The sequence below is a fragment of the Corylus avellana genome, chromosome ca4 (assembly GCF_901000735.1).
Source record: "Corylus avellana chromosome ca4, CavTom2PMs-1.0".
Taxonomy (NCBI): domain Eukaryota; kingdom Viridiplantae; phylum Streptophyta; class Magnoliopsida; order Fagales; family Betulaceae; genus Corylus; species Corylus avellana.
The window spans coordinates 5426525-5448488 of NC_081544.1; the positions used below are offsets into that span (position 1 = coordinate 5426525).

The window sequence follows — 21964 nt, forward strand, 5'->3', positions numbered from 1 at the left end:
GTCAGGCCCTTATTCACAACATGCACTCCCAAAGAGATGGGGGTGAACAAAGAGAGATGGGAACAATAAAAGTGAGGAGAAACTTCACTTTGGTTTCTGAACTTCCAGTCAATTTGATAAATATTTTCAAACTTTTAAACCTTTTATTTTGGATCCTTGAACTTTCAATTTCTATCGTTTTGGACCCCTCTGTAAGTTTTCAATGTTAAATTCAAATGGTTTGACTTTTTATGCTCATTATACCCTTACTCAGTTGACTTGAAATTTTGAAAACATCCAAAACTACAGCATCCACCCCCATCCCAAAACGACATCGTTTTGGGCATCTATATATATATATTAAAAGGCAAAATATTAAAAAAAAAAAAAAAAAATCGGGGTGGCTCCCTGGCCAAAATGGGGTGGTCACAACCACCCCCAAGCCCCTGGGGGTGGTTTCGGCCACCTCCATACTGGCCATAGGGGGTGGCCCTCCATACGAACCGTAGGGGGTGGTCAAAACCACCACCAGGCCCTTGGGGGTGGTCCGGCCACGCCCAAAAGCCATTCCATTTTTTTTTTTTGGCCTTTTGGTGGCTGAACCACCCCGGTGGTTCGACCACCCCCAAACCGGCCATGGGGAGCCACCTCGATTTTTCTTTTTCTTTTATTTTCTTTTTTTTTTTTTATTTATTTTAATATTTTGCCTTCTTCTTTTTTTTTAAAAAAAAATATATAATTTTAATGCCCAAAACAATGTTGTTTTGGACTGGGTGTGTGCTGTAGTTTTGGGGCCCAAAATGGTGTAGTTTCTGGGTGAGGGTATAATGGGCATAAAAAGTCAAACCGTTTGAGTTTAACGATGTCCAAAGTGATAGAAATTGAAAGTTCATGGGTCCAAAGTGAGAGATTTGAAAGTTTGGAGGGTTTGTCAAATCAGTTGAAAGTTCAGGGGGCCAAACTGAAATTTCTCTTAAAAGTTATAAAACCTCATTCAAAGTTAAGTCAGATTTAGTCAGCATTTGAGATTGAGGTTTCAATAAGTGCGATTTTAAAAATTGTGTTTGATAAAAAGTGTTTTGTAAAACATATTAAAAATTATTATTTATTAAATATGGGTAACTTCACTTTATACCCCTAAATTACCACGCGATTTGACAAACCCCCTTGAACTTCAAAACCTCTCAATTTGAACCTCTGAATTTTCAATTGCAGTCAATTTACCATCCTCGGTCAATTTTTGCTGTTAAAACCCCTAAAAAGACAAAATTACTCTTCAATTTTCTTTTTATTAAAAAAAAAAATTGAAAAAATGGAAAAAAAAAAAATTTGAAAAAAAAAAGGGTCACAAGGTGGCCCAACTGTGGGTTACCTTGTGAATTTTTTTTTTAGGGAAAAATCTACTTTACCCCCTGAAGTTTCAAGAGTTTTTCAATTTGAACCTCAAAGTTTAAAGATTGGCAATGTACCCCCTAATGTTTAAAAAATTTTCAATTTAAACCTTCTGTTACTAATTTCCGTCAAATTGGACGAAAATCTATGAAATTACGTAATTACCCTCAGACTTTATTTTATTTTAAATTTTCGTCAAATTTAACGGAAATTAATAACGGAAGGTTTAAATTGAAAATTTTTTAAACGTTAGGGGGTATATTGCCAATTTTTAAACTTTGTGATTCAAATTGAAAAATTCCTGAAACTTTAGGAGGTAAAGTGGATTTTTTCATTTTTTTTAATATATATATTTTTAAAATTTTTAATTTGAAATTAAGGTTAAATTTGAAATTTTATAAAAAAGTCAGGGATATAAAATGTCATTGTCGCACTTTTAACGTTTAAAATTTGACGGATGTGTTCAAATTGAGAGGTTTTGAAGTTCAAGAGAGGCTTGCCAAATCGCGTGGTAATTCAAAGGTTTAAAGTGAAGTTAGCCCTATTAAATATTTTGTTATACGAAATTGTGATTTTGGTTTAAATTTATGCATTTTTCAAATAAGCATCCTCTAACTTGCTTATAGAATCGTGAATTTTTTTTCTTATTTTAGATTAAGTGCTTTTTAAATCGCAATACTAAACACCTTATATTTTATGATATTTTTTAAAAATACAAATTATTTTTACGAAATCGCAATCCTAAGCGTACTAAGTGATCATTTGTTGTTGCAATGCTTATACGACAACTAGATAGATAGAAACCATGAGAACTTAATGATTTCGTAAACAAAAAGTGTGATTTTAAATAAAATGACACTAAAAGGACATGTAAAAAAATATAAAAAATGACAAAAAATAAATTATTTGGGATTTCATTTTTAAAAAATTGCAATTTGAAATATGTGTTTTCGAATCATAGATAATAAGATGCTTTTTTGAAAATGTACAATTTTACTAATTACTTAATTATATTTTTAAAAATCACGTTTTTAAATCCGCACTTTTTTAAACGGTAATCCCAAACCATCCTAAGAGTGGAAATAAATCATCTTAATTTTTTTTTTACAACCCGGTTGTCCCCTAAGTGTCAGTTTTATTCTAAATGATTGACACGGCAAGATGTGATTGGGTGAAGTCAGCACAAGTCTCACGTATTCTCATTCTAATTTCCCATCATCACCTTCTTTATGAAAGAAAAGACAAAAAGTGAAAATTGCGAGAAGCTTTCGAGTATTTGTCCAGAGCCTCTAGAGGAGTCATTCCCAGAAAACCGCTGCCTCTTTGTATTTCCAACTGATTCCAATTCAGCTTCACTCTCAGCGACCTCAATTTCGACTCAGTCATGGAGGAGGAGGACTGCTGCGCCACGCAACTCGTCGACGCCAACGGCGACTTCAACGTGCAAGGCCTGGAGAATTTCACGAAGAAGGTGAAGCTCGCCGAGTGCGGCCTCTCCTACGCCGTCGTCGCCATCATGGGCCCTCAAAGTAGCGGTACGTAAAGTCTGTATTTCACTTCAGTTTTCAATAATCGCGCTTCTGCATTCTTTTTTCATTTCTCAATGATATCCAATATTTAGCCGTCGTGCCTAGCATAAATCAGTTCAAGTTGGATTTTCTCCTTTTTGAGTTTATTTTGTTGTTTCTGATATTGTTTAGTAGATTCTGAGCTTGTTCAATTGCAAACTTGAGCTTAGTGGGTAGCTCTCGCGTATTGTGTTCATCTTGCTTTGTTATGCGTGTATGGGAGTGCTGGTGGTGCTATTTGCAGTACTAGTTTGAAACCGCTATTTACTTGGAGGTTTTAGAGCCAATCCGTGGAGGTTCTTGGCATATTTGGGATCTTTCCTGTTGCTATTAATCACTTTTCATGTGTTAAGCTCTTGGCTTCGTAAATTTCTATGAGTTATTACACTTACGTGTATTTGCCATTTTTGGGAGATTTTGACGGAATTTGAGAGTTAATGGTGTAAAATGACATTATCAAATCAAAAAACAATAAACCCATCAAATCCTCCTGTGGTAGCCTTTTGAGGCAATGGTGCTTGCTGTGTAAGAAGGTAGAAGGGGTGAACATTTGAATTGTATCACTGTGTGAGGATCAAATTTCCCGTGGAAGTTGGATTGATCTAGTTTTGGAGAATTGGTTGAGAGGGAAAGTCTTTGCTAGGCTATGGTCCTAATCACCAATCAATGCAATGAGGTTTTTGAAAAGTTTTGAGGAGGGATTGAACTAACATAATTACAGTCATGAGGGACGGAATTTTTGGCAGTTGATTCTAAATTAAATTAAGGGGTTTCCCAGGTCGATTGGGAGCTGAAGAATTTAGTACTTCTGCTTCTCTTTGAATTCGAGCTTTGGTTTTGAAAGCAAGAAATGACTTGAATTGTTCACAATGATGTGGTTAACAGACTGTCTGGTTGAGGGGAGTGTAAATTTAGATGATCTTTTGAGAGTGGTGCCAATGTAAAGATATAAATGGTTCATGTATTGGGGTGGAAATTATATTCAGTTTTAGAGGGTGAAGGAACTGTAGAGGGAGATAAATGAGATATGAATGTTATTATATATACACACACACACACACACACACACTTATAACTTCTTTTTTTTTTTTAGTTTCAATTCAATGCTATCAATAATCCAATGGCATCAATGGTGATGGTGTGATTGTCAATTGAAGTGGAAGAAGGTAGAGGTGAGAGTAATTGAAGCTGAAGGTGCCACTAACAAAGGGAAGTAGCAGATTAAGTGGATAGATGAGGAGAGGCTGGGCCTGATTTTTCCGTTTCTCCTTTTTTTGATGTAAAATCTATCAGCAAAGAAAAGGGTGAAAAAAAATTATTTGTCTATGTATCACTAGAGGGTAAAAGAACAAAGTGGCATCAGCCATCAGCTCATGTTCTTGTTTACCTGAGAGGTGGCAATATAATTCTGATTATGCTTTTTAAATGGGGACTCCTATAGTGTGGTTGCTGCTTTTCAATGCTTTGTTTTGAGAAATACATGAATTACAGAATTAGCAAGTAGGGTTTCATTGCTCTTTTTTCTCTCTCTCTCTCTCTCTCTCTCTGTGTGCCCCCCTTCCCCCCTTCTTAGTGTGTGTCTTTTGAGTGTGATTTAATCTTATGAACTGAGCTAATGTTCTTTTTTCTTTTTCCTTTTTTCTCAACTCCCTCTCCTGAGCAGGGAAGAGCACCTTATTGAATTATCTTTTCCATACAAATTTCAGGGAGATGGACGCATACAAGGGAAGGTTGGTTTTTTTATTGCTTCATATATGGTTAACCAGAAGACACACTTTCTGCTGCTTCTCGTGGCTTTTTGAATTGACCTTCCATCTGAGAAACAAGCGATATAATTTTGTGTTATTGTAGGAGTCAAACAACCAAAGGCATTTGGATAGCTAAGTGTGTTGGCATTGAGCCTTGCACAATTGCCATGGATTTGGAGGGTACTGATGGGAGGGAAAGAGGCGAGGTAATGAGATTTTTATTAGAATTTCTGCTTTTATCTAAGAAGATACAATAGGAGAAAGGAAGTGTAGTTATTACCAGAAGGGAGTGTTGTTAAGCTTTCATACACTTTATGTGGCAAAAGTTATGATGTTTTTGTGATAAAAGTGGGTATAGTAGATGTCAGAATTTAACCCAATATGGCTCTATTCATTTTGAATGCAAGAAAAATAACCAATTGTAGGCACATTCACATGCTCATGTACACACATCCACAATAAAAAACTTGTACTTGACCCAATTTTCATTTATTTTTGTATACCCTGATAAGTTTGTTGCTTCATTTTCGACTGTAAGTGGTACATTTGCTGCCTGATGTGATACACCCCAATTGATATGAGAATGACGAGATAATATAATTGTGGAATGTTATTGTTTTTGGAAGTCTGGTGGTGTTAGAAATTAGAATTTGGATCCTGATAAATGAAATTATTGGTTAGGATGAGTCTTGGAAGTATTTTTTCTTCTTCTTGTTTTTAGGGATTTAATAGGTCTACTAAGCCTATATGTAGGCCTTGTTTTGGGGGGGGGGGCTGAAAAATGAGATTTATATCACCTCAATGTAAATCTCAAAAGCAAATTAGATGTGTCCTGAGCTGTGCTTCCTGTCTCTCCTTTTTCGTTGTCCCTTCTTTTTGAAGTATTTTTTCACTTATACTTTTCTCATTCATCTTCCTTGCTCTAGATTTTGTGTTCCTTTTATCACAATTTTTTTATTCTTTTGAGCAATTTTCTTCTGTTAACTCTTCTTTATCACCGGTTAATCATTGAGCACCAAAATTTGAATATTATCAAGGAAATCTTTGTTTTTCTCTTCCCTCTTTATTTTATGTATTGTGCAGAAAAATTATGGTGGATAATCTTTGACCAACAGCAGCTGAAAAACCATCCTTCAGCTGTTACAGGAGTCCACCCTACAGCACTATGTAGGGGCTGACATTGCAGCATTCCAAGTCCTCCACACTGGATAGAATTTTGCATTCCTCAGTAGATTTCTTGGGTGGAAGAGCAATTTCTATTTCCCATTTTTCTGCTTAGTGTGAGGGATAAGGAGAATTAAATGCATTAATACATATTTACGTACTTGTGTATACATGTGTGTGTGTGTGTGTGTCTACATATGTTCATGTACCTAATTCTGCGCTTTTGCTACCTTATCAGTATTACACAAGAACTTCAACGAATTTTATTCTCTCCCCCTGCATCCCTCTGTTCCTCTCTCCTTTCTTTTCTGGAGAACCCTTGCCCAAGTTACATAGTGGTGACATTAAAATAGAAGCTTGCTCTATTATTATTAGGTTATCATGCTATATAATATACAGTTCCTTTTAGGGAGAGTAGTTCATGTACATAATTCTGTGCTTTTGTAAATATCAGAATCACAAAAGAACTTAAATGAATTTTATTCTCTCTCCCTCTGTCCCTCTTTCTTTCTTGGAGAACCCTGGCCCAAGTTACATAATGGTGGCATTAAAATGGAAGCTTGCCATATTATTCCCAAGACTAATGAGTTGATGTTTTATTGGTAGCTTGGTCTAGGTAGATGTTGAACCTATTCGACATAGATTGTTGTTTTTCTTCCATGGTGAAGTTAGTTTTAGGAACATAGAGGCATGCTGGCAAATACTTGCATTGGTGGATTTGGAAGATATTGCAGCCTCTTCAACCCCAAATAGAAATTTTTTTTTTTTTCAAATTTTTAAAATTGTTCCTCCTCCTTTCCCTTGAGCATAGTTCCTTCATTGATTTTGAGAAAATCCAACAGTCGAGCTTTTGTTAAAGTATTGATTAAATAATTAGATTTACCTCTTCTTGTCAGTTTAAACTTTTAGGACAAGCAGTGATTTAACATGGTATCAGAGCCAAAGGTCCTAAGTTCGAACCTTGACTCCGTCAAATTCACCCCCAATTTCAATTAAATATTTCACGAGTTGGGACTCACCTATTAAAATTGAGTATGAGCCCATAAGTGAAGGGGAGCGTTAAAGTATTGATTAAATGATTAGATTTACCTCTTCCTATCAGCTTAAGCTTTTGGGACAATTGGTGATTTAACAACTTTTTATTTCTTTGGTCATTATATCTTCACATGGACCATTTGAAACTAAATCCCTACCATTATATCTATTTGAAGCTTTCTCAAATAGAAATCTTCACATCTTCTGCATTATGTGGATGCTAATGTCCTAGGTTTAACACTTTCCTTTTTTTGCATTGACTGAATATGGATTGTGGTGTGATATACTTCTTTTCATATTAGAAGAGGTTGGGATACTTTTGCAAAAGGTGTGAGGTTTGAGGTGGGGATGGGGTTGAAAGTTCGCTTTTGGCATGATATTTGGTGTGATGATCAACCGTTGAAGCATGCTTTCCCTTCCCTGTTTGGTATTGCAAGGTACAAAGAAGCGTGGGTGAAGGATAATTTTAGTTGGAGGAATGGGAGGGTTGAGTGGAATGCCATATTTGTGCGCTCCGCCCAGGATTGGGAATTGGATGTGGTCTCATATTTCTTTGAATTGCTGTACTCTTGTAAGGTTTCTTATGGTAATGCGGACCGTATTCGATGGTCCTCTTCTAAAAAGGGTACGTTTGAGGTGAAATTGTTCTATAAGGCCTTGTCCTTTCCAGATTGTGAGGTATTTCCATGGAAGAGTATTTGGCGCTCTAAAGTGCCTTCGCGAGTGGCATTTTTTGGGTGGACTGTGGCTCTCGGCAAAATTTTGACACATAACAATTTGCAAAAGAGGAGAATTGTGGTAGTGGAATGATGTTGTATGTGTAAGAAGAATGGGGAGACCGTAGATCATCTGTTGATTCATTGTGAAGTGGCTACTCGGTTATGGAACTATGTTTTTACTTTGTTCGGTATTGAGTGGGTCATGCCGCAACGGTTCATTGAGTTGCTGTCTTACTGGAATCAAGTGGGGGGTAGGGTTATCTCTAAAGTCATTTGGATGATGGTTCCTTTGTGCATCACGTGGTGTATTTGGCGGGAGAGGAATGCACGAACGTTTGAGGATAAGGAGTGTTCGGTGGATGGGATGAGGAAGAATATGATCTCTCTGCTACACTTGTGGGTGTTGGCTCATCATCATAGTGTGGTCCCGACTATAGATGAGTTCTTGAATATGTGCTCTTTTTATATTCCGTAGGGGTTTCTATTGTATATATTTTTTGCATTAGGGTTGCGCCCCTCTGCTCTTTTTCAATAATATTCTCATTACTTATCAAAAAAGAAAAAATACTTCTTTTCATACACTTAATTAAAACTGCAGTCTAACTTATATAAAAAAAACACTGCCATCCCTTTGCACTTCAATTTTATTGATGGTATATGTTTCTGAACATTTTTGAAAGGCTGAGGCCCACCCACTCATATTTCTCAGTTCCTTTAACTGGTATCTGTTTGTGAGCAACAGGATATCTGAACTTTCATTTGGGATTTTTATTTTGGATAAGTACATGATATTTCATGAAACTTATACCTCCACGGGAATATCTTCCGTTGTCATAGTGTTTTTTTTTTTTTTTTTTTCTCTCACTTCCAGGATGATACTGCATTTGAGAAACAAAGTGCTCTATTTGCTTTGGCAGTTTCTGACATTGTGCTGATAAACATGTAAGTTTTTATGATTTAAGCATTTTTCTTTTTTTAATATTTAATCAAACTCTCGAGTCTTCAGAAAGGACTGCTTTTTGTGAAAACAGAGGTTGTTCAAACAATGAGCTTTTGGTTTGGAATCTCTTATACACATATACATGCAACATAAATATGCTTATTTAGGATTTTATGTGCACATGTAATGAGGAATTGTGTTAGATTTCAACTGGAGATTGAATATTCTTTACAGGTGGTGCCATGATATTGGTAGGGAGCATGCTGCCAATAAACCTCTTCTAAAAACAGTTTTTCAGGTACTGTATAGCCATGGTCTTTCCAGTGAACATTTCTTGGATGGTATATGACATTCTGGTTACTGTCCTATATGTAGCATTTCTTGGATGGTATCTGACCACCTGGTTACTGTCCTATATCTAGGTCATGATGCATTTGTTCAGTCCCCGTAAATCAACCCTGTTGTTTGTTATACGTGATAAAACAAAGGTCTGCACTAAGTAAACTTATTCTCAACATGTTTCCAAATACTTTGGGCCTTTTCTTCAAATGCACTATTTTTTCGTATTAAATCTTTGTAATCTTCATGGCTTTCCATGTAGACCCCACTTGAACATTTGGAGCCTGTTTTAAGGGAAGATGTTCAGAAGGTTGTCTTTTATTTTTACAGTCAGATTTATGCCCCTTTCTCTTTTTTATTTTTCTTCAGTATTTCTCAGAGGTTGTATATTCTGCAGATATGGGATGCAGTGCCTAAGCCCCAGGCCCATAAAAATACTCCTCTTAGTGAATTTTTTAATGTAGTATACTCTCTCTCTAACTGGTTGCTTGTTTACTTTGTTTTCTTGGTAATTAATCTTATGTGTTGATTTACTTTCTTTGACATGAAGGTTGAGATCACTGCTTTATCCAGTTATGAGGAGAAGGAGGAGAAGTTCAAAGAGGAGGTAATCTGTTTAATATAAGAAGCATCTCAAGAAGTGTTTTTTCATACTGTCCAGATTTGTTTATTTATGTACACACACATGTATAATTTTCTCTGTTCTTATTTTGAATGCCGCCTCTGCTGTTTTCCATTTGTTTCTGGAAATTTTGTATTCTGTATTGTGTAAACTACAATGTGCCTTTATTGGCAGAGCTACTTGTATGCTTCTCTTGTAGCACAGTGATGATTGTTTGGTTTGTTTAATGTTTAATGAATTATCTTATTTCTGAAAGTTTAAATTTTCGCAATAAATGGAACTTAACTCCTTGACACCCAGGCCTCATTTGATCAGTCCTTTGAAAATTTCCGTTCTTGTGTTTATAGTGGAATATATAGGCTTACAGCTATATCCTCCTGTCTAATACAGGTTGCTCAACTGAGACAGCGATTTTTCCATTCTATTTCTCCTGGAGGGCTTGCTGGTGATAGGAGTGGTGTTGTCCCTGCTTCTGGATTTTCGTTCAGTGCACAGCAGATATGGAAAGTTATTAAAGAGAACAAGGATCTGGATCTCCCTGCTCACAAGGTTTTATATTTTATTCTATGACTCCCTCTTCTTTTTTCTTTTTGGAAGTGATTGTGGTGTCCTCATATGCATTTATCTGTTTGTTTATCAGATAATGGTTGCCACTGTCCGGTGTGAAGAGATTGCCAATGAGAAGTTAAGTCGCTTGACCTCTGATAAGGTTCGCCTTTGTTCATCCTCTTTTCCCAGAGTTGCTTCTAGATTAATTTGGAATTTTATTTTTCCATATTAATCATTATTGAATTTAATTCAGGCTTGGTTGGCACTGGAGGAAGCTGTTCAAGCAGCTCCAGTATCAGGTTTTGGGAAACAGATCAGCTCAATTTTAGAAAAATATTTTTCAGAGTTAGTTCCATTCTGCTTATGTCTTTTAATCTTCAAATCTTTTAATATGCTGATTTACCTGGAAATATTTTGACCTACTGTGCATAATATCATGGAATTTTTGTTCTCTTTTATTAAATGTTTGGAACAAGGTAAGTACTCCGCATCTCTCCTGTATACTATCTGTGTACACGGGTTGTGCCTCTTTGCGCTTTCTAATGAAATTGATGTACTTATAAAAAAAAAAAGGTAAGAACTCCTCACAGTCTTTGTTTCCCCACCGTATTTTAGTTAGTCTTGTTCTTGTAGGCTCATTGCTCCAATTCTTAGCTTTCGATTTGCCTCTGACAGCTTATCATATAAGGGTTTCTACAATAAGAGTTGGAAACTGTGAACTACATGCTCTGATTGTCTAGTGCTCTATCCACCTCTTGCTTTATTCTATGAATCTGAATGCATCCCTCTTCTGCCCATCGACCATCATTGATTTACCCCAATAAGATTCAGCCAGGCGCTCCTCAATCTGGGGTGGTGGTTCTATATATAGATCTAATGTTGATTTTTATAAATAGTCTTGGACTATGTTCCTTTTTTCAATTGATTTGTGAGTTCTAACCTTGCTTGCGGACTGTCAATTCCTGCCCCCCACCCCTCCCCCTCCACCACCACCCAAACAGATATGACATGGAGACAGCATACTTTGATGAAGGTGTACGATATGCAAAACGACGGCAACTGGAGTCAAAAGCATTGGATGTAAGACCTCACTCTTATGTCAATTGTTACACACAGTTCATTAAATTTACTGCATATTTTTCTGGATGTATAAAATTGTATGACTTATAATGGACTCTACTGTATTATATCCCTTCACCCTGCTCCTGTATGTGTGCTGCATGGCCATCATGTGTTGTGTTTTGCTATTGATTATACTCCTAGATTCTTTAATATAGCTAGTGTCCAAGTTGAACAGGTAAGGTTGCTTTTGCCCCTCTGCCTATCTCCAAGCTATCTCAATTCCTTCTGCTATTTATTATAGCTTCATTCTGAACTGCTTAGCTATCCAATTTGCTAGCTTTCACAACCAAGCATTATCACTCCACCCCGTTGGCCTACTAAGGGGAGGGGGGAAAGAAGGTTAAAATGATGGGAAAAATCATATTTAGTCCCTGGGTTTTCATTTGATTTGAATTTAGTCTTTAGGTTTTCAATTTTAAGAATATAGTTCTTAATTTTTGCTCAAGCTTAAAATAGGTCCCCCTGCCACTTTATCGTTTAAGTTAACGGTTTGTCATTTGCCACATGTACCTAATTTGACAATTGACATGCCATGAACATCCCAATGCAATGCCACGTCAACAATGCCAAGTCATTCATATTTCATAGAAAAAAATGGACACAATAAACAATTGATTTGACATGTGAAATTTAAAGAAATACATAACCTAAAGATCAAACCCACAATAACAAAAGACTTTGGTTCTGTTGACATGGCATTGCATTGGAGTGTTGAGATGGATGTTGACATGTCAAATGAGACACATGTGACAGATGGAAAACTAACTGTCAACTTTGATGGTAAAGTGAAAGAGAGATCCTATTTTTTAAAACCTGAGCAAAACCTAAGGACTATATTCTTGAAATTGAAAACTCAATTACTAAATTCAAATAAGATGAAAACCTAATGACTAAATATGAAATTTCCCTAAAATGATTACACCACATTTTTAGTAATGGAACGCACAAGCATAATTTCAGATTGATTGAACTCCACAAGTAACTTATATGATCTTAAGTTGACGCAAACTATGTGATTGATTATTAGAACTTATCAGAAACATAAGTGGTTGACAATTGAAGCTGGGAAATTCTCCTCCCATAACAAATTTTACATCTCTCTTTCATGTCTGCCTCAAGGATGTTGATTAGCATTTTTGAGGATGCCTTGAATAGCAGGATGGAGAGAAATGCATTTTGGAATTGATTTGTAGACTCAAAATGGTGTTTCGGTGGGTTCCAGTTGATTGCAAGGACCTTTCACCTAAATGGAATTACCCCTCCAATGATGAAGGGTCTATTCAACCCTGATCATTCTGGGCTAGGGATGGGATTTATCTTTTAAAGATAAGCCAAGGGGATCTGGTTTATTGAATAAAAGAACATTGGGCTGCATTTAGTTTACCTGTTTTCAGAAATCATAACAGCTACTGATGTCTATAGCCATACATTTCTTGAACTCTCTATATAATTCTGTTGTACAAAAACCCTGGCTCCAACTCATTGTCTCCAACTCATTGTCTCCAACAAGTTTAGCTAGATAGAGATGAGAAGCATTTCATCAACTAGGAGAATATTTGGCACTACATACTATGTTTTCATGGAGAGTGACTTGGTCTCATTTGCATGGGTATACGTATTCTGATTTCTTAGAGATATGTACTTCATTTTCTACTCAATAGGGGTTCCGTTTGTATACTTCCTGTGTACTTGGGTTGCGCCCCTATGCGCGTATTTAATATACTTTACTTATAAAAAATAAAAAAAGAATATTTGGTTTTTATAGTTGGCCTTAAATTTGGACATTATGATAAGAAGATTTTAAGACTACAGGCATGCATGTGAAGATTATTGGTTTTTAGCTTGTTTGAGATCTATCAACCTCCTGAACTCATTCTGTACAATCTTTAGAAATTCAGTTGCCATAACAACTTTGACAGACTCTTAACATGTCTGTTCTGAAGGTGTTTACCAGCATTTTTGGGATGCCTGCAATAGGGGAAGGGAGAGGGTAGGGTTTGGAAATCACTTGTAAATCTGAACTAGTTTTGTTGTGGGTTGTGTTTAGCTGGAAAGTTTTGAGAGACTATAGAAGCCATTGATGCCTGCAACCCTACACTTCCAGTGAACCTCTGCTCTAGTTTATTTACCATCCAAGGATGTAAGCTCCAGCTCCTTGTCTCCAAAAAGTTTAGGGTTGCGCCCTTTTGCGCTTTCTAATAAGATTGAATTGCTCATATAAAAAAACAAATCTAATCATTGGAAGACAAATACATGGAAAATAATGTTTGTATAATAAATGAGCTTTCCTGTTATTATAATAAAAGATCACCTAAAAGAGGGCATGTGGTTACTTTTAACTATGTACTTATATGCCATCATGGATTATATTATTATTTGATATGTCAAAACAAATTCTAAGTTGGTGAAATTTTTGAATTTATTGAAAAATTTGGTGTGTTCCATTTAGTAGTTGACAAAAGAAATTGGTAACATTAGCGTACAGTTTTTAAAAATCAGGCCTGACAACAGTGATTTGGGTCTCAGAGACGGTACTTAACTTTGCCATATGACAAATGATTCCATTACCCAAGCTTAATCGGGGTCCTTTTGTGGGCTAACGTTGGTTTTCCTGTGCATAGTTACTGTGTACTTAGGGGCGCCTTACGCTTTTTGATATATACAACATTACTTATAAAAAGAAAAAAAACCTAAAGCTTCATTGGTAATTTTGACATAGCTAAGGTCAGACATCATAATTAGTTGCAGTGTACATGTCTAAAAATTCGGTGAGCATCATTATCCATCAAATAATTGCTATCACATGAACTATTTAAATAATTTTCCTTGAGTGATTGCTAACAATGTGATTATTTGAGGTCTATTCAACAAGTATCATTTAGTTCCATAAAATTCTGTAAACTTTCTCTACTTGTCAAGTAACTGAAGACAAGTTACTGGTTTTTTTATGTAACCGCACCATCAGAACTGCCCTGAAAACCTTAATTTATATTAAAAAAGTTAACGAATTAGTTTTTAAGTGACAATATTTTGTATAGTCTTTCTATCATGCACTGTATGTGATCTTGTTTTGTATAAAAGAAAGCAGTTACACTGCAGTAAATACCACTGATGCAGATTGTTTTTCATGAAAAGATGTATTGTATTGTGGCATGATGTTGTTAACTCTATATAGTGACAGCTATTGTCTCACCCATGTCCTTGTAACAATATTTTAAATGAGCCGGTTGGGGAACTACTCCTTTGATGGGTATCACAATGATGACTCTATTTGCAATATTCCTATCTATTATTTTGGAGATTTATAATTCTTCCATTTTACTGGACGGAATTTCAATGAATTAGATTCACAAGAACTACTTAAGTTTATCATCTTCTATTCGTTAAGCTATTGGGACAACTGGCAATTTAATATAGTATCAAAGCAGAGATTCTGAGTATGGACCTCGACTTTATAGTGTACCTACCAATTAAATATTTCACGTGTTGGGTTCTACTTAATGAGGGAAAAGTCCGGGCCCACACGTAAAGGAGAGTTTAAGAATATTAATTAAATGATTAAATTCATTATTTTCTATCAACTTAAGCTTTTAGGATAATCGGTGATTTAACAATCATATAATATCTAACTTGTGTATATGAAGAATGATTGCCAATTTCTCAAACTCCAAAGCAAGAAATAGACATATCCTTTGATGGACTATGGGATACCATTTTTTTGCATTTCAAGAGGTTTATGGTTGTTGGGCTTCTATTTAATCAAGGTCTTATTATATTGCCCATTTGTGTCTTAGAAATAATACTGTGCATATTCTGTTATGGAATATACAGTTTTTGTGCTTAAAGTTGAGACTTAAAGAGAAGCATGGCTTATTGTTAGGTTGCATGGCTATGGTTATGTTTGTTCATAATTGATTCTTGCTGTCTTATGAACTGTCCAGTTTGTGCACCCTGCTTATACCACCATGTTGGGACATCTGCGTTCTAAAGCTCTTGAGAGTTTTAAGAGTAGATTGGAGCAGTCACTGCACAAAGGAGAAGGGTTTGCTGCATCTGTTCGTACTTGTACTCAGTCCTGTTTGCTTGAGTTTGACCAAGGATATGCAGGTAGTAACAAATCAAATTTTAATCAGCCAGCATACACATACTTATGCAGAAATTATGTTTGTGTCAATGCTTATGTCGCATGTCAACCATGAGATGTGTGGTGATTATTTGTGTTTATTCTACATAAACTTAGGGTTGTACTCTGCCTGGTCTGGAGCATTGTCTAGTTGCTTCATAGTATGTATTCGTGGCATACTTTAAATTTGATGTGCAACATGTCAACATGAGAGAATTTTGAATAAGCACTATGAAAGGTTGAATCAAGCATAATTCTCTCATGTCCATCGTACAGTCAGTGCCTCCTCCATAGGTGACTTGCTATTTTCCCCTTTCAGATGCTGCCATAAGACAGGCTAATTGGGATGCTTCAAAAGTCCGTGACAAACTTCGTCGTGATATTGATGGACATGCATCATCTGTTCGTGGTGCAGAATTGTCCAAAATAATAGCCATTTATGAGGTATTGTTCTTGATTAATGCAATGAGTCATTACTGCTTTCTGGACCAAAGTGTTCTTTAAATCATGTCCATAATGATATTTTGAGCCAAATCACTAACACTCTGTTTGGAACCAATTCACGATTGAATTTAATTTAATTCATTATGATGAAAAATTACATATCACTAACACTTTGGACCAGGGAGTGATTGGATTGGGAAGCTTTATTTCTCTTCTCTCTCTCTCTCTCTAGTTGGTGCGTGTAGGCACGTCCCGACTTTCCTTAGTTGTCTATTGGCTTCTCCGACATTGGCGTAAGTCTAGTCTTTCCTTTATGGTATTCTGCAATGGGTTTATTGAGTTGGTTCTCTGTGCAAGCTTTTTGAGTTTGCAATGAAAGAGAAGAGAGAGAGAGAGAGAGAGAGAGAGAGAGGGGGGGGGGGTGTTTGAAAGGAGCAGGTGCATCATGTGTTTCGTATCCTTGGGTAAAGTGTGACTTGCTTATTGGCAACCATCGAAGATTTGCTTCTAGTAGAGGCCTTGATGCAGTTTCTGAAATCCTCCTGGGTGTGAAAAAGCCTTTGCCGTCCAGAGGTGTGTGAACAAGTTTGGATGATATTTGGCTGTACTAACGGGTGTTGCCAATTGCAGAGAGAAGTTATAGTGGGATTTCTTGTGGGGTGGTGTAGGTAAAGAGTTCAAATTTTACCTAGTAAGCTAGTCAAAGCTGAGGAGGTGTGGGTCTGGTGGGGTCCAAAATTTACTTCTTTTCAATCGAGCTCTCTTGGGGAAGTGGTGTTGACGTGGGTGACTTATTACCCATCAACTAAGGTGGGTCCCCAATGTGTGGTCCTTCTCTAAGAAGAAAATGATTTGGTTTTGTCTTATATGAAATCCAAGACCTAGTGGGAATACAAAAAACCTACGTGCAATAGGAGTTTTGACCAACTTGTATTTCTCCTTCAAGCAACCGACTTGGCTTACCTATATATACATGTTTTTGGTCTTCTTGGTAGAGTGTGCGAAAAACACCAACCAACAGAGCCGCACAAAGGTGAAAACAAAAGGTGGGTTGCTGTGTGTGTGATGAAAGGGTGCCGACTGTTTTCTTCTTGATTTTGGAGGAGCCAAAATAAGAGAGAAAAAGAAAGGGTGCTATTGTGGAAGAGAAAAAGAAATAGAGACCAATCGTCATCTTATCCCAACAAAAGAAGAAGAGTTTGTATTCCTGTCTTTTGTATTCTTTTGGGGAATAATTTCTATTGTGTGATAGTGAGATTTGGGTGTATTGGAGTTTTGGGTTTGAGTGATTTTCTCTCTGCTATATTTTGTACTTTATCTTTCATGGTGAATTTCTTTGTGATCGCCTCCGCCAATAGACGTTCCTCACATTGATGGAAGTGGGAACCACTTAAATCTTGGTGTTATCTTGTGTGTGATTGTTCTCGCCTTATTTAACCGTAATTGTGATCATGGGTTTTTTGCACAACAAGTGGTTATGGTGCTACGTGCTTGAGAGAGATGTTGTGGAGGGTTGTTGTGGAATTCTAAGTATGCAGCTCGTGGGGTGGGTGGTGTTCTAATGATGTTTATGGGTCATATGGGGTGGGACTGTGTAAAAGTTTTGTGAGGGGCGGAGGGGAGTTTTCTAGTCATACGGGCCTCCACACCCTCTTTAACATTAGGCTCCAACTCCTTATGCCCTATGCCTCTAGGTTGAATATAACTAGAGCCCAGTTTATTTACTTTATTTGGCCCAGAAAACCCAATAGCCCATATTAGTATTACCCTCACCTTCCATCGAAACAACCAAAGCCTTTTCTCTCAGGTTCTTAGAATGGCTATCTGCTGCTCCATCAACACTCTTGGCCCCAGATAAACCCAATCCCAGCTCTAATCTATTCAAAGATCGATCTACTTCCTTTTCAAGTCAAATCAAGATGTTCCTCAATGTTTGAAAATCAGATGCCTCCCAAAACGGCTGTAATCGTCTTCTAGCTGTCATCACCAGCTTGAACAGTGTGATTTCTGACCGATGTTCGTGTCTCCTTCCCTCCAAAGCCTTCAACACCTTTCAACGTTTGCATCCCCTAATTGTCACACCTGCTTGTATCCTCTGTTTCCTGAAAATGTCCCTTCCCTAAAAGAACATCCACATACGACTGCCGTCCTTGCTCCACCGATGATGGTGGCATCGCTGGATTAGCGCCAAACACTTCACCATTCCTTCTCCCGACAACACTTCTGCTCAAAATACTTTACCACCTTCCTCTTCTGTGAAATGCAATTGCCCCACCCACTACCTTCTCGGCCCTCTGGGACGATGATGAATCTATGCCGTGCTCCTGCATTGTATTCCAAAAGCTCCAAGAACCTTCCATGACTATTCGCTCGTCTCTGTGCAACAGACTCGAAGAGTCCTATAGAACTCTCTCATTTTCTCGCCTTTAGTTAATTCCCCACCGTAGTCAACATTGGCTTGGCTTGCCCAAAATCACCACTCGATAAACTCCTCTACTCGGCAAAATGAACACCACCGTTCCCAAGTTCTGACAGAATTGCAAAATGCTTTGCTTTGACATAAAAATAGCCCAAATAACCCATCACTAGTCAACAAGAAGACAGAAACTACAAACTCAGTGACGATATCATTGGGACATGCCCTCACTTGCTGACTGACATCGGACACAAACTTACCTTTTAAGGAGATGCACACATTAATATCATATCATAAACACACATCAGTTAGCTACTGTAGCCCATTCATAGTTTCCAGTTTTTGCCAAAATGCTGATGCTTTTTCTATTTTTGATTTTGCAGAAACAACTTAACCTGGCACTGATGGAGCCGGTAGAATCCTTACTTGAAGCTGGTCAAAAAGACACCTGGGCTTCAATAAGAAAACTTCTTAAACGTGAGACTGAGGTTGCTGTAGCAAAGTTTTCAACTACTATTGCTGGTTTTGAGTTGGACCAAGCAACAGTTGACAAAATGGTGCAAAATTTGAGGGACTATGCAAGAAACTTGGTGGAGAAAAAGGCAAGAGAAGAAGCTGGAAAAGTTTTGATCCATATGAAGGATAGGTAGGGGCTAGCAAACTTAAGTAGTGGGAAGTTTTCTTTTCTTTTTCTTTCTTTCTCTCTCTCTCTCTCTCTTTTTTATTTATTTATTTTATTTTTTTTTTTTATTCTCCTTTAGCGTTTTTGGTGGCTTATTTCTTTGCTTAACAAATTTCAGGTTCTCAACTGTATTCAATCATGACAATGACTCAATGCCGAGGATTTGGACTGGGAAGGAAGATATTAGAGCTATTACAAAGGATGCACGCTCTGCGGTAATCTGCAAAGGGCTTTTATTGATGGAGTTTAAGATGAATTACCAGTTTATACTTAAATGGATTCATCTATGATCTTGCTGTTGCAGTCTCTAAAGCTTTTATCTATTATGGCTGCCATACGCTTGAATGAGAAGCCCGATAAGATTGAAGATTCACTTTTTTCCTCTCTTATGGATGGTGCTGTTCCTCTTCCTTCTTCTCAAGATAGGAGCATCAAAGCTCCTTCTGACCCTCTTGCCTCAAGCACATGGGAGGAGGTACTATTTAGTGGGTACTGGTAGTGTCTTAGCATAATGCTTTTATCACCAAACAGATTTCTTATTGAGGAGCAACTATAATATAGGTTTCCCCAAAGGATACGTTAATTACACCAGTGCAGTGCAAATCTTTGTGGAGACAGTTCAAATCAGAGACGGAGTATACAGTCACTCAAGCTATTTCAGCACAGGTGGATTCCTATGCATTTTATTCTTATTCCTCTTCTATAGTTTATTGTTTATTGCTTTTTTTTTTCGCCAGTAATTTGAGTGTACCTGAAATTATTAGCTGATGGTGTTGCATAAGAAATGAATAACTTTCTTTATTAATCTGGGAAGTTTCCGTGTCTATCATTAACTAACCCTTAATTTTATGTGCTGATTCAAACTTGGAAGCTTTAAATTTTAATGTATGAAAAGTATGGTTTTGCACCATATAAAGTTGTTTCATGACATGTACTTTAATTTGTTTGTGTAATATTGAGTTTCTGCCACAAGTTTGAGCTGTGATTTCTATAAAACAAACCCAAAGTATTTTGGATATTTGAACTCAGCTGGAAAATTAATTGGGAACTAGTAGGAATGATACCATATACATGTTGGGTCCAATTTTTCATTTTCATAGAAATGTTTTAAAAATGATATGAAATAGTGTATTTTGAAGTGTGGTGATGTATGGAAATACTTGTGGATGTGAAATATGACTTTCTGGAAAATACCAGACATGCGACACACATGAATTATTACTCGACTTCCCAACAAAATATCCCTAAATATTACTTTTTAAAAATAAAATAACTGAAAAATAAATAAATAAATGAGGACTTGTTGGGCACTTAGAACCACTCCCACTAGCTATGGGGGTCATTCGGCCACTCCCCTGTTGCATTTTCGGGGGTGGCCTTTGGGATGGTTTGGCCACCCCTTGTTGCCTTTTTAGGGAGGCCAAAACACTCCCATAAGTTTCTGGGGGTGGTTTGGCCTCCCTCAAGCCTTTTTTTTTTTTTTTGACAAAGTACCCTCAGAAAAGGGTGCATTTTGGACAATTTATGTCCAAAAAAGTCACATGCACATCACATGACACATTTTTTGTCCAATTTGACTGAAAATACTAACAGAGAGTGTTAACCATATCTGAGTGGAAGTTTGAGGGGGTCAACTGTCATTTTTTAAAAGTTTAGCAGTCTAATTGCCAAATGTGAGTAAGTTTGAGGAGGCTAAGAGTGTTTTTCCCAAAAACAATTTAATTTTATCTGAACCATGCAAAGCTATTAAATATATAGGGGAAAATACACAGCCCCCCAAACTTCCATTCCTTTGGCACTTACACCCCTAATTTAATTTTCATCGTGTGATCCCTACTTTTTTTCCCCTTGTCTGCAGTTGCTCACGATATTAAAGAATCACTCATGTATTCTGATCACATTATTTTAGAAACGATCCAACACACTCATGAATGATCCTTTCTTTCTTTTTTTTCTTTCCAGGCAGCTCATAGGCAAAGTAACAGTTGGTTACCTCCTCCATGGGCAATCCTGGCGATGGTTGTCCTTGGTTTTAATGAATTTATGCTGGTTTTAAGGTAAAATTAGCTAGGCCATGGTCTTGACTCCTATATAATTAATTTTGAGTTTGATGTTCTTACCATCTTGGTTTTTCACACTTATTATGTTCATTGACAGTTCTTGTTCTCAAATGAAACAGGAATCCTCTTTACCTCATGGTTTTATTTATTGTCTTTTTACTATCGAAAGCCTTATGGGCACAGATGGATATAGTCGGAGCATTTCAAAATGGCACTGTGAGTATAAAAGGAAAATCACTCTTTGCATATCACTTTTCTCTTTATTTAACCATAAATTACACTTCGGTTGTAACAAAATAACACAGGACTTGTTAGTTGATGTTTACAAAATAGAACTTTTGCCAGAAAACTTTATTATGAGCAAATGCAATTTGTTTTCTATGTATTTTTAAAAGGTACCACTTCCAATATCCACACAGTACAAGTATTAGGCTTTTGTGTCTGTTAGAATCACTCAGGTAATTTTTCCCTTTGTTTTAAAACTCCAATTTTTTCCATGTACTTGGCATGGGGTAGTGTGTTAATTCATTGCCCATTTGGTTTGACAGTAAGTAGTATTTTGTGATAGGATCAACAATAGATAGAAATGTAAGCCTCATTGAGTGCTCTTTAGATAGAAATGTAAGCCTCATTGTAATTTAATTTGCTGTGTTATCAGCTGGCTGGTCTACTTTCAATTTCATCGAGGTTTTTTCCCACTCTCATGAACCTTCTAAGACGACTTGCTGAAGAAGCTCAAGGGCATCCAACACCAGAGGCACCAAGACCATCCTATTCTGCTGCTTCTCAGATTTACAGGAATCAAATTCCTGAGCCAAATCCCACATCAAGCCAAATTCCTAAGTCGTCTGTATCATCGAATATTTCATCTGATGATGATAATGGTGTGGAATACTCGAGCCCCAACTTGATGCACAGGCGAACTACAAACATTCAGGAAGCAGAACGTTCTTCATGAAACCACATTCGTATATGTCTGTTGTATATCAAAACAGGACATCCTCCTTTTAATTTAATTCTTTTTTCTTTTTTTCTTTTTTTTTTTTCTTTTTTTTTGTATAT

The 21964-nt window shown here is 36.8% G+C and overlaps 1 protein-coding gene across 3 annotated transcripts; it reads left to right on the forward strand.

Annotated features, from left to right (window-relative positions):
- The first annotated feature begins 2620 nt into the window (after positions 1 to 2620).
- On the forward strand, positions 2621 to 21881 carry LOC132177200 (protein ROOT HAIR DEFECTIVE 3 homolog 2). Of its 3 annotated transcripts, XM_059589447.1 has the most exons (22): positions 2621 to 2906; positions 4603 to 4669; positions 4791 to 4893; positions 8477 to 8547; positions 8780 to 8843; positions 8968 to 9033; positions 9147 to 9194; positions 9282 to 9344; positions 9435 to 9491; positions 9897 to 10055; positions 10147 to 10215; positions 10309 to 10400; positions 11057 to 11135; positions 15119 to 15284; positions 15620 to 15744; positions 18544 to 18806; positions 18961 to 19057; positions 19147 to 19317; positions 19404 to 19508; positions 20805 to 20899; positions 21022 to 21118; positions 21561 to 21881. In XM_059589447.1, the coding sequence occupies exons 1-22, from the start codon at positions 2756 to 2758 to the stop codon at positions 21858 to 21860; spliced, it is 2508 nt and encodes an 835-aa protein (XP_059445430.1). In that variant the 5' UTR covers positions 2621 to 2755; the 3' UTR covers positions 21861 to 21881. The 3 variants fall into 3 exon arrangements, with proteins under 3 accessions (XP_059445430.1, XP_059445431.1, XP_059445432.1); XM_059589448.1 differs by lacking the exon at positions 9282 to 9344; XM_059589449.1 differs by lacking the exons at positions 8968 to 9033; positions 9147 to 9194; positions 9282 to 9344.
- Positions 21882 to 21964: the final 83 nt, after the last annotated feature.

Coding starts and splice junctions, on each gene's coding strand:
- LOC132177200 (XM_059589447.1), top strand. CDS start 2,756: ATGGAGGAGGAGGACTGCTGCGCCACGCAACTCGTCGACGCCAACGGC. Junction 4,894..8,476: donor ATGGGAGGGAAAGAGGCGAG/GTAATGAGATTT, acceptor TCTCACTTCCAG/GATGATACTGCATTTGAGAA. Junction 10,401..11,056: donor TTAGAAAAATATTTTTCAGA/GTTAGTTCCATT, acceptor CCACCCAAACAG/ATATGACATGGAGACAGCAT.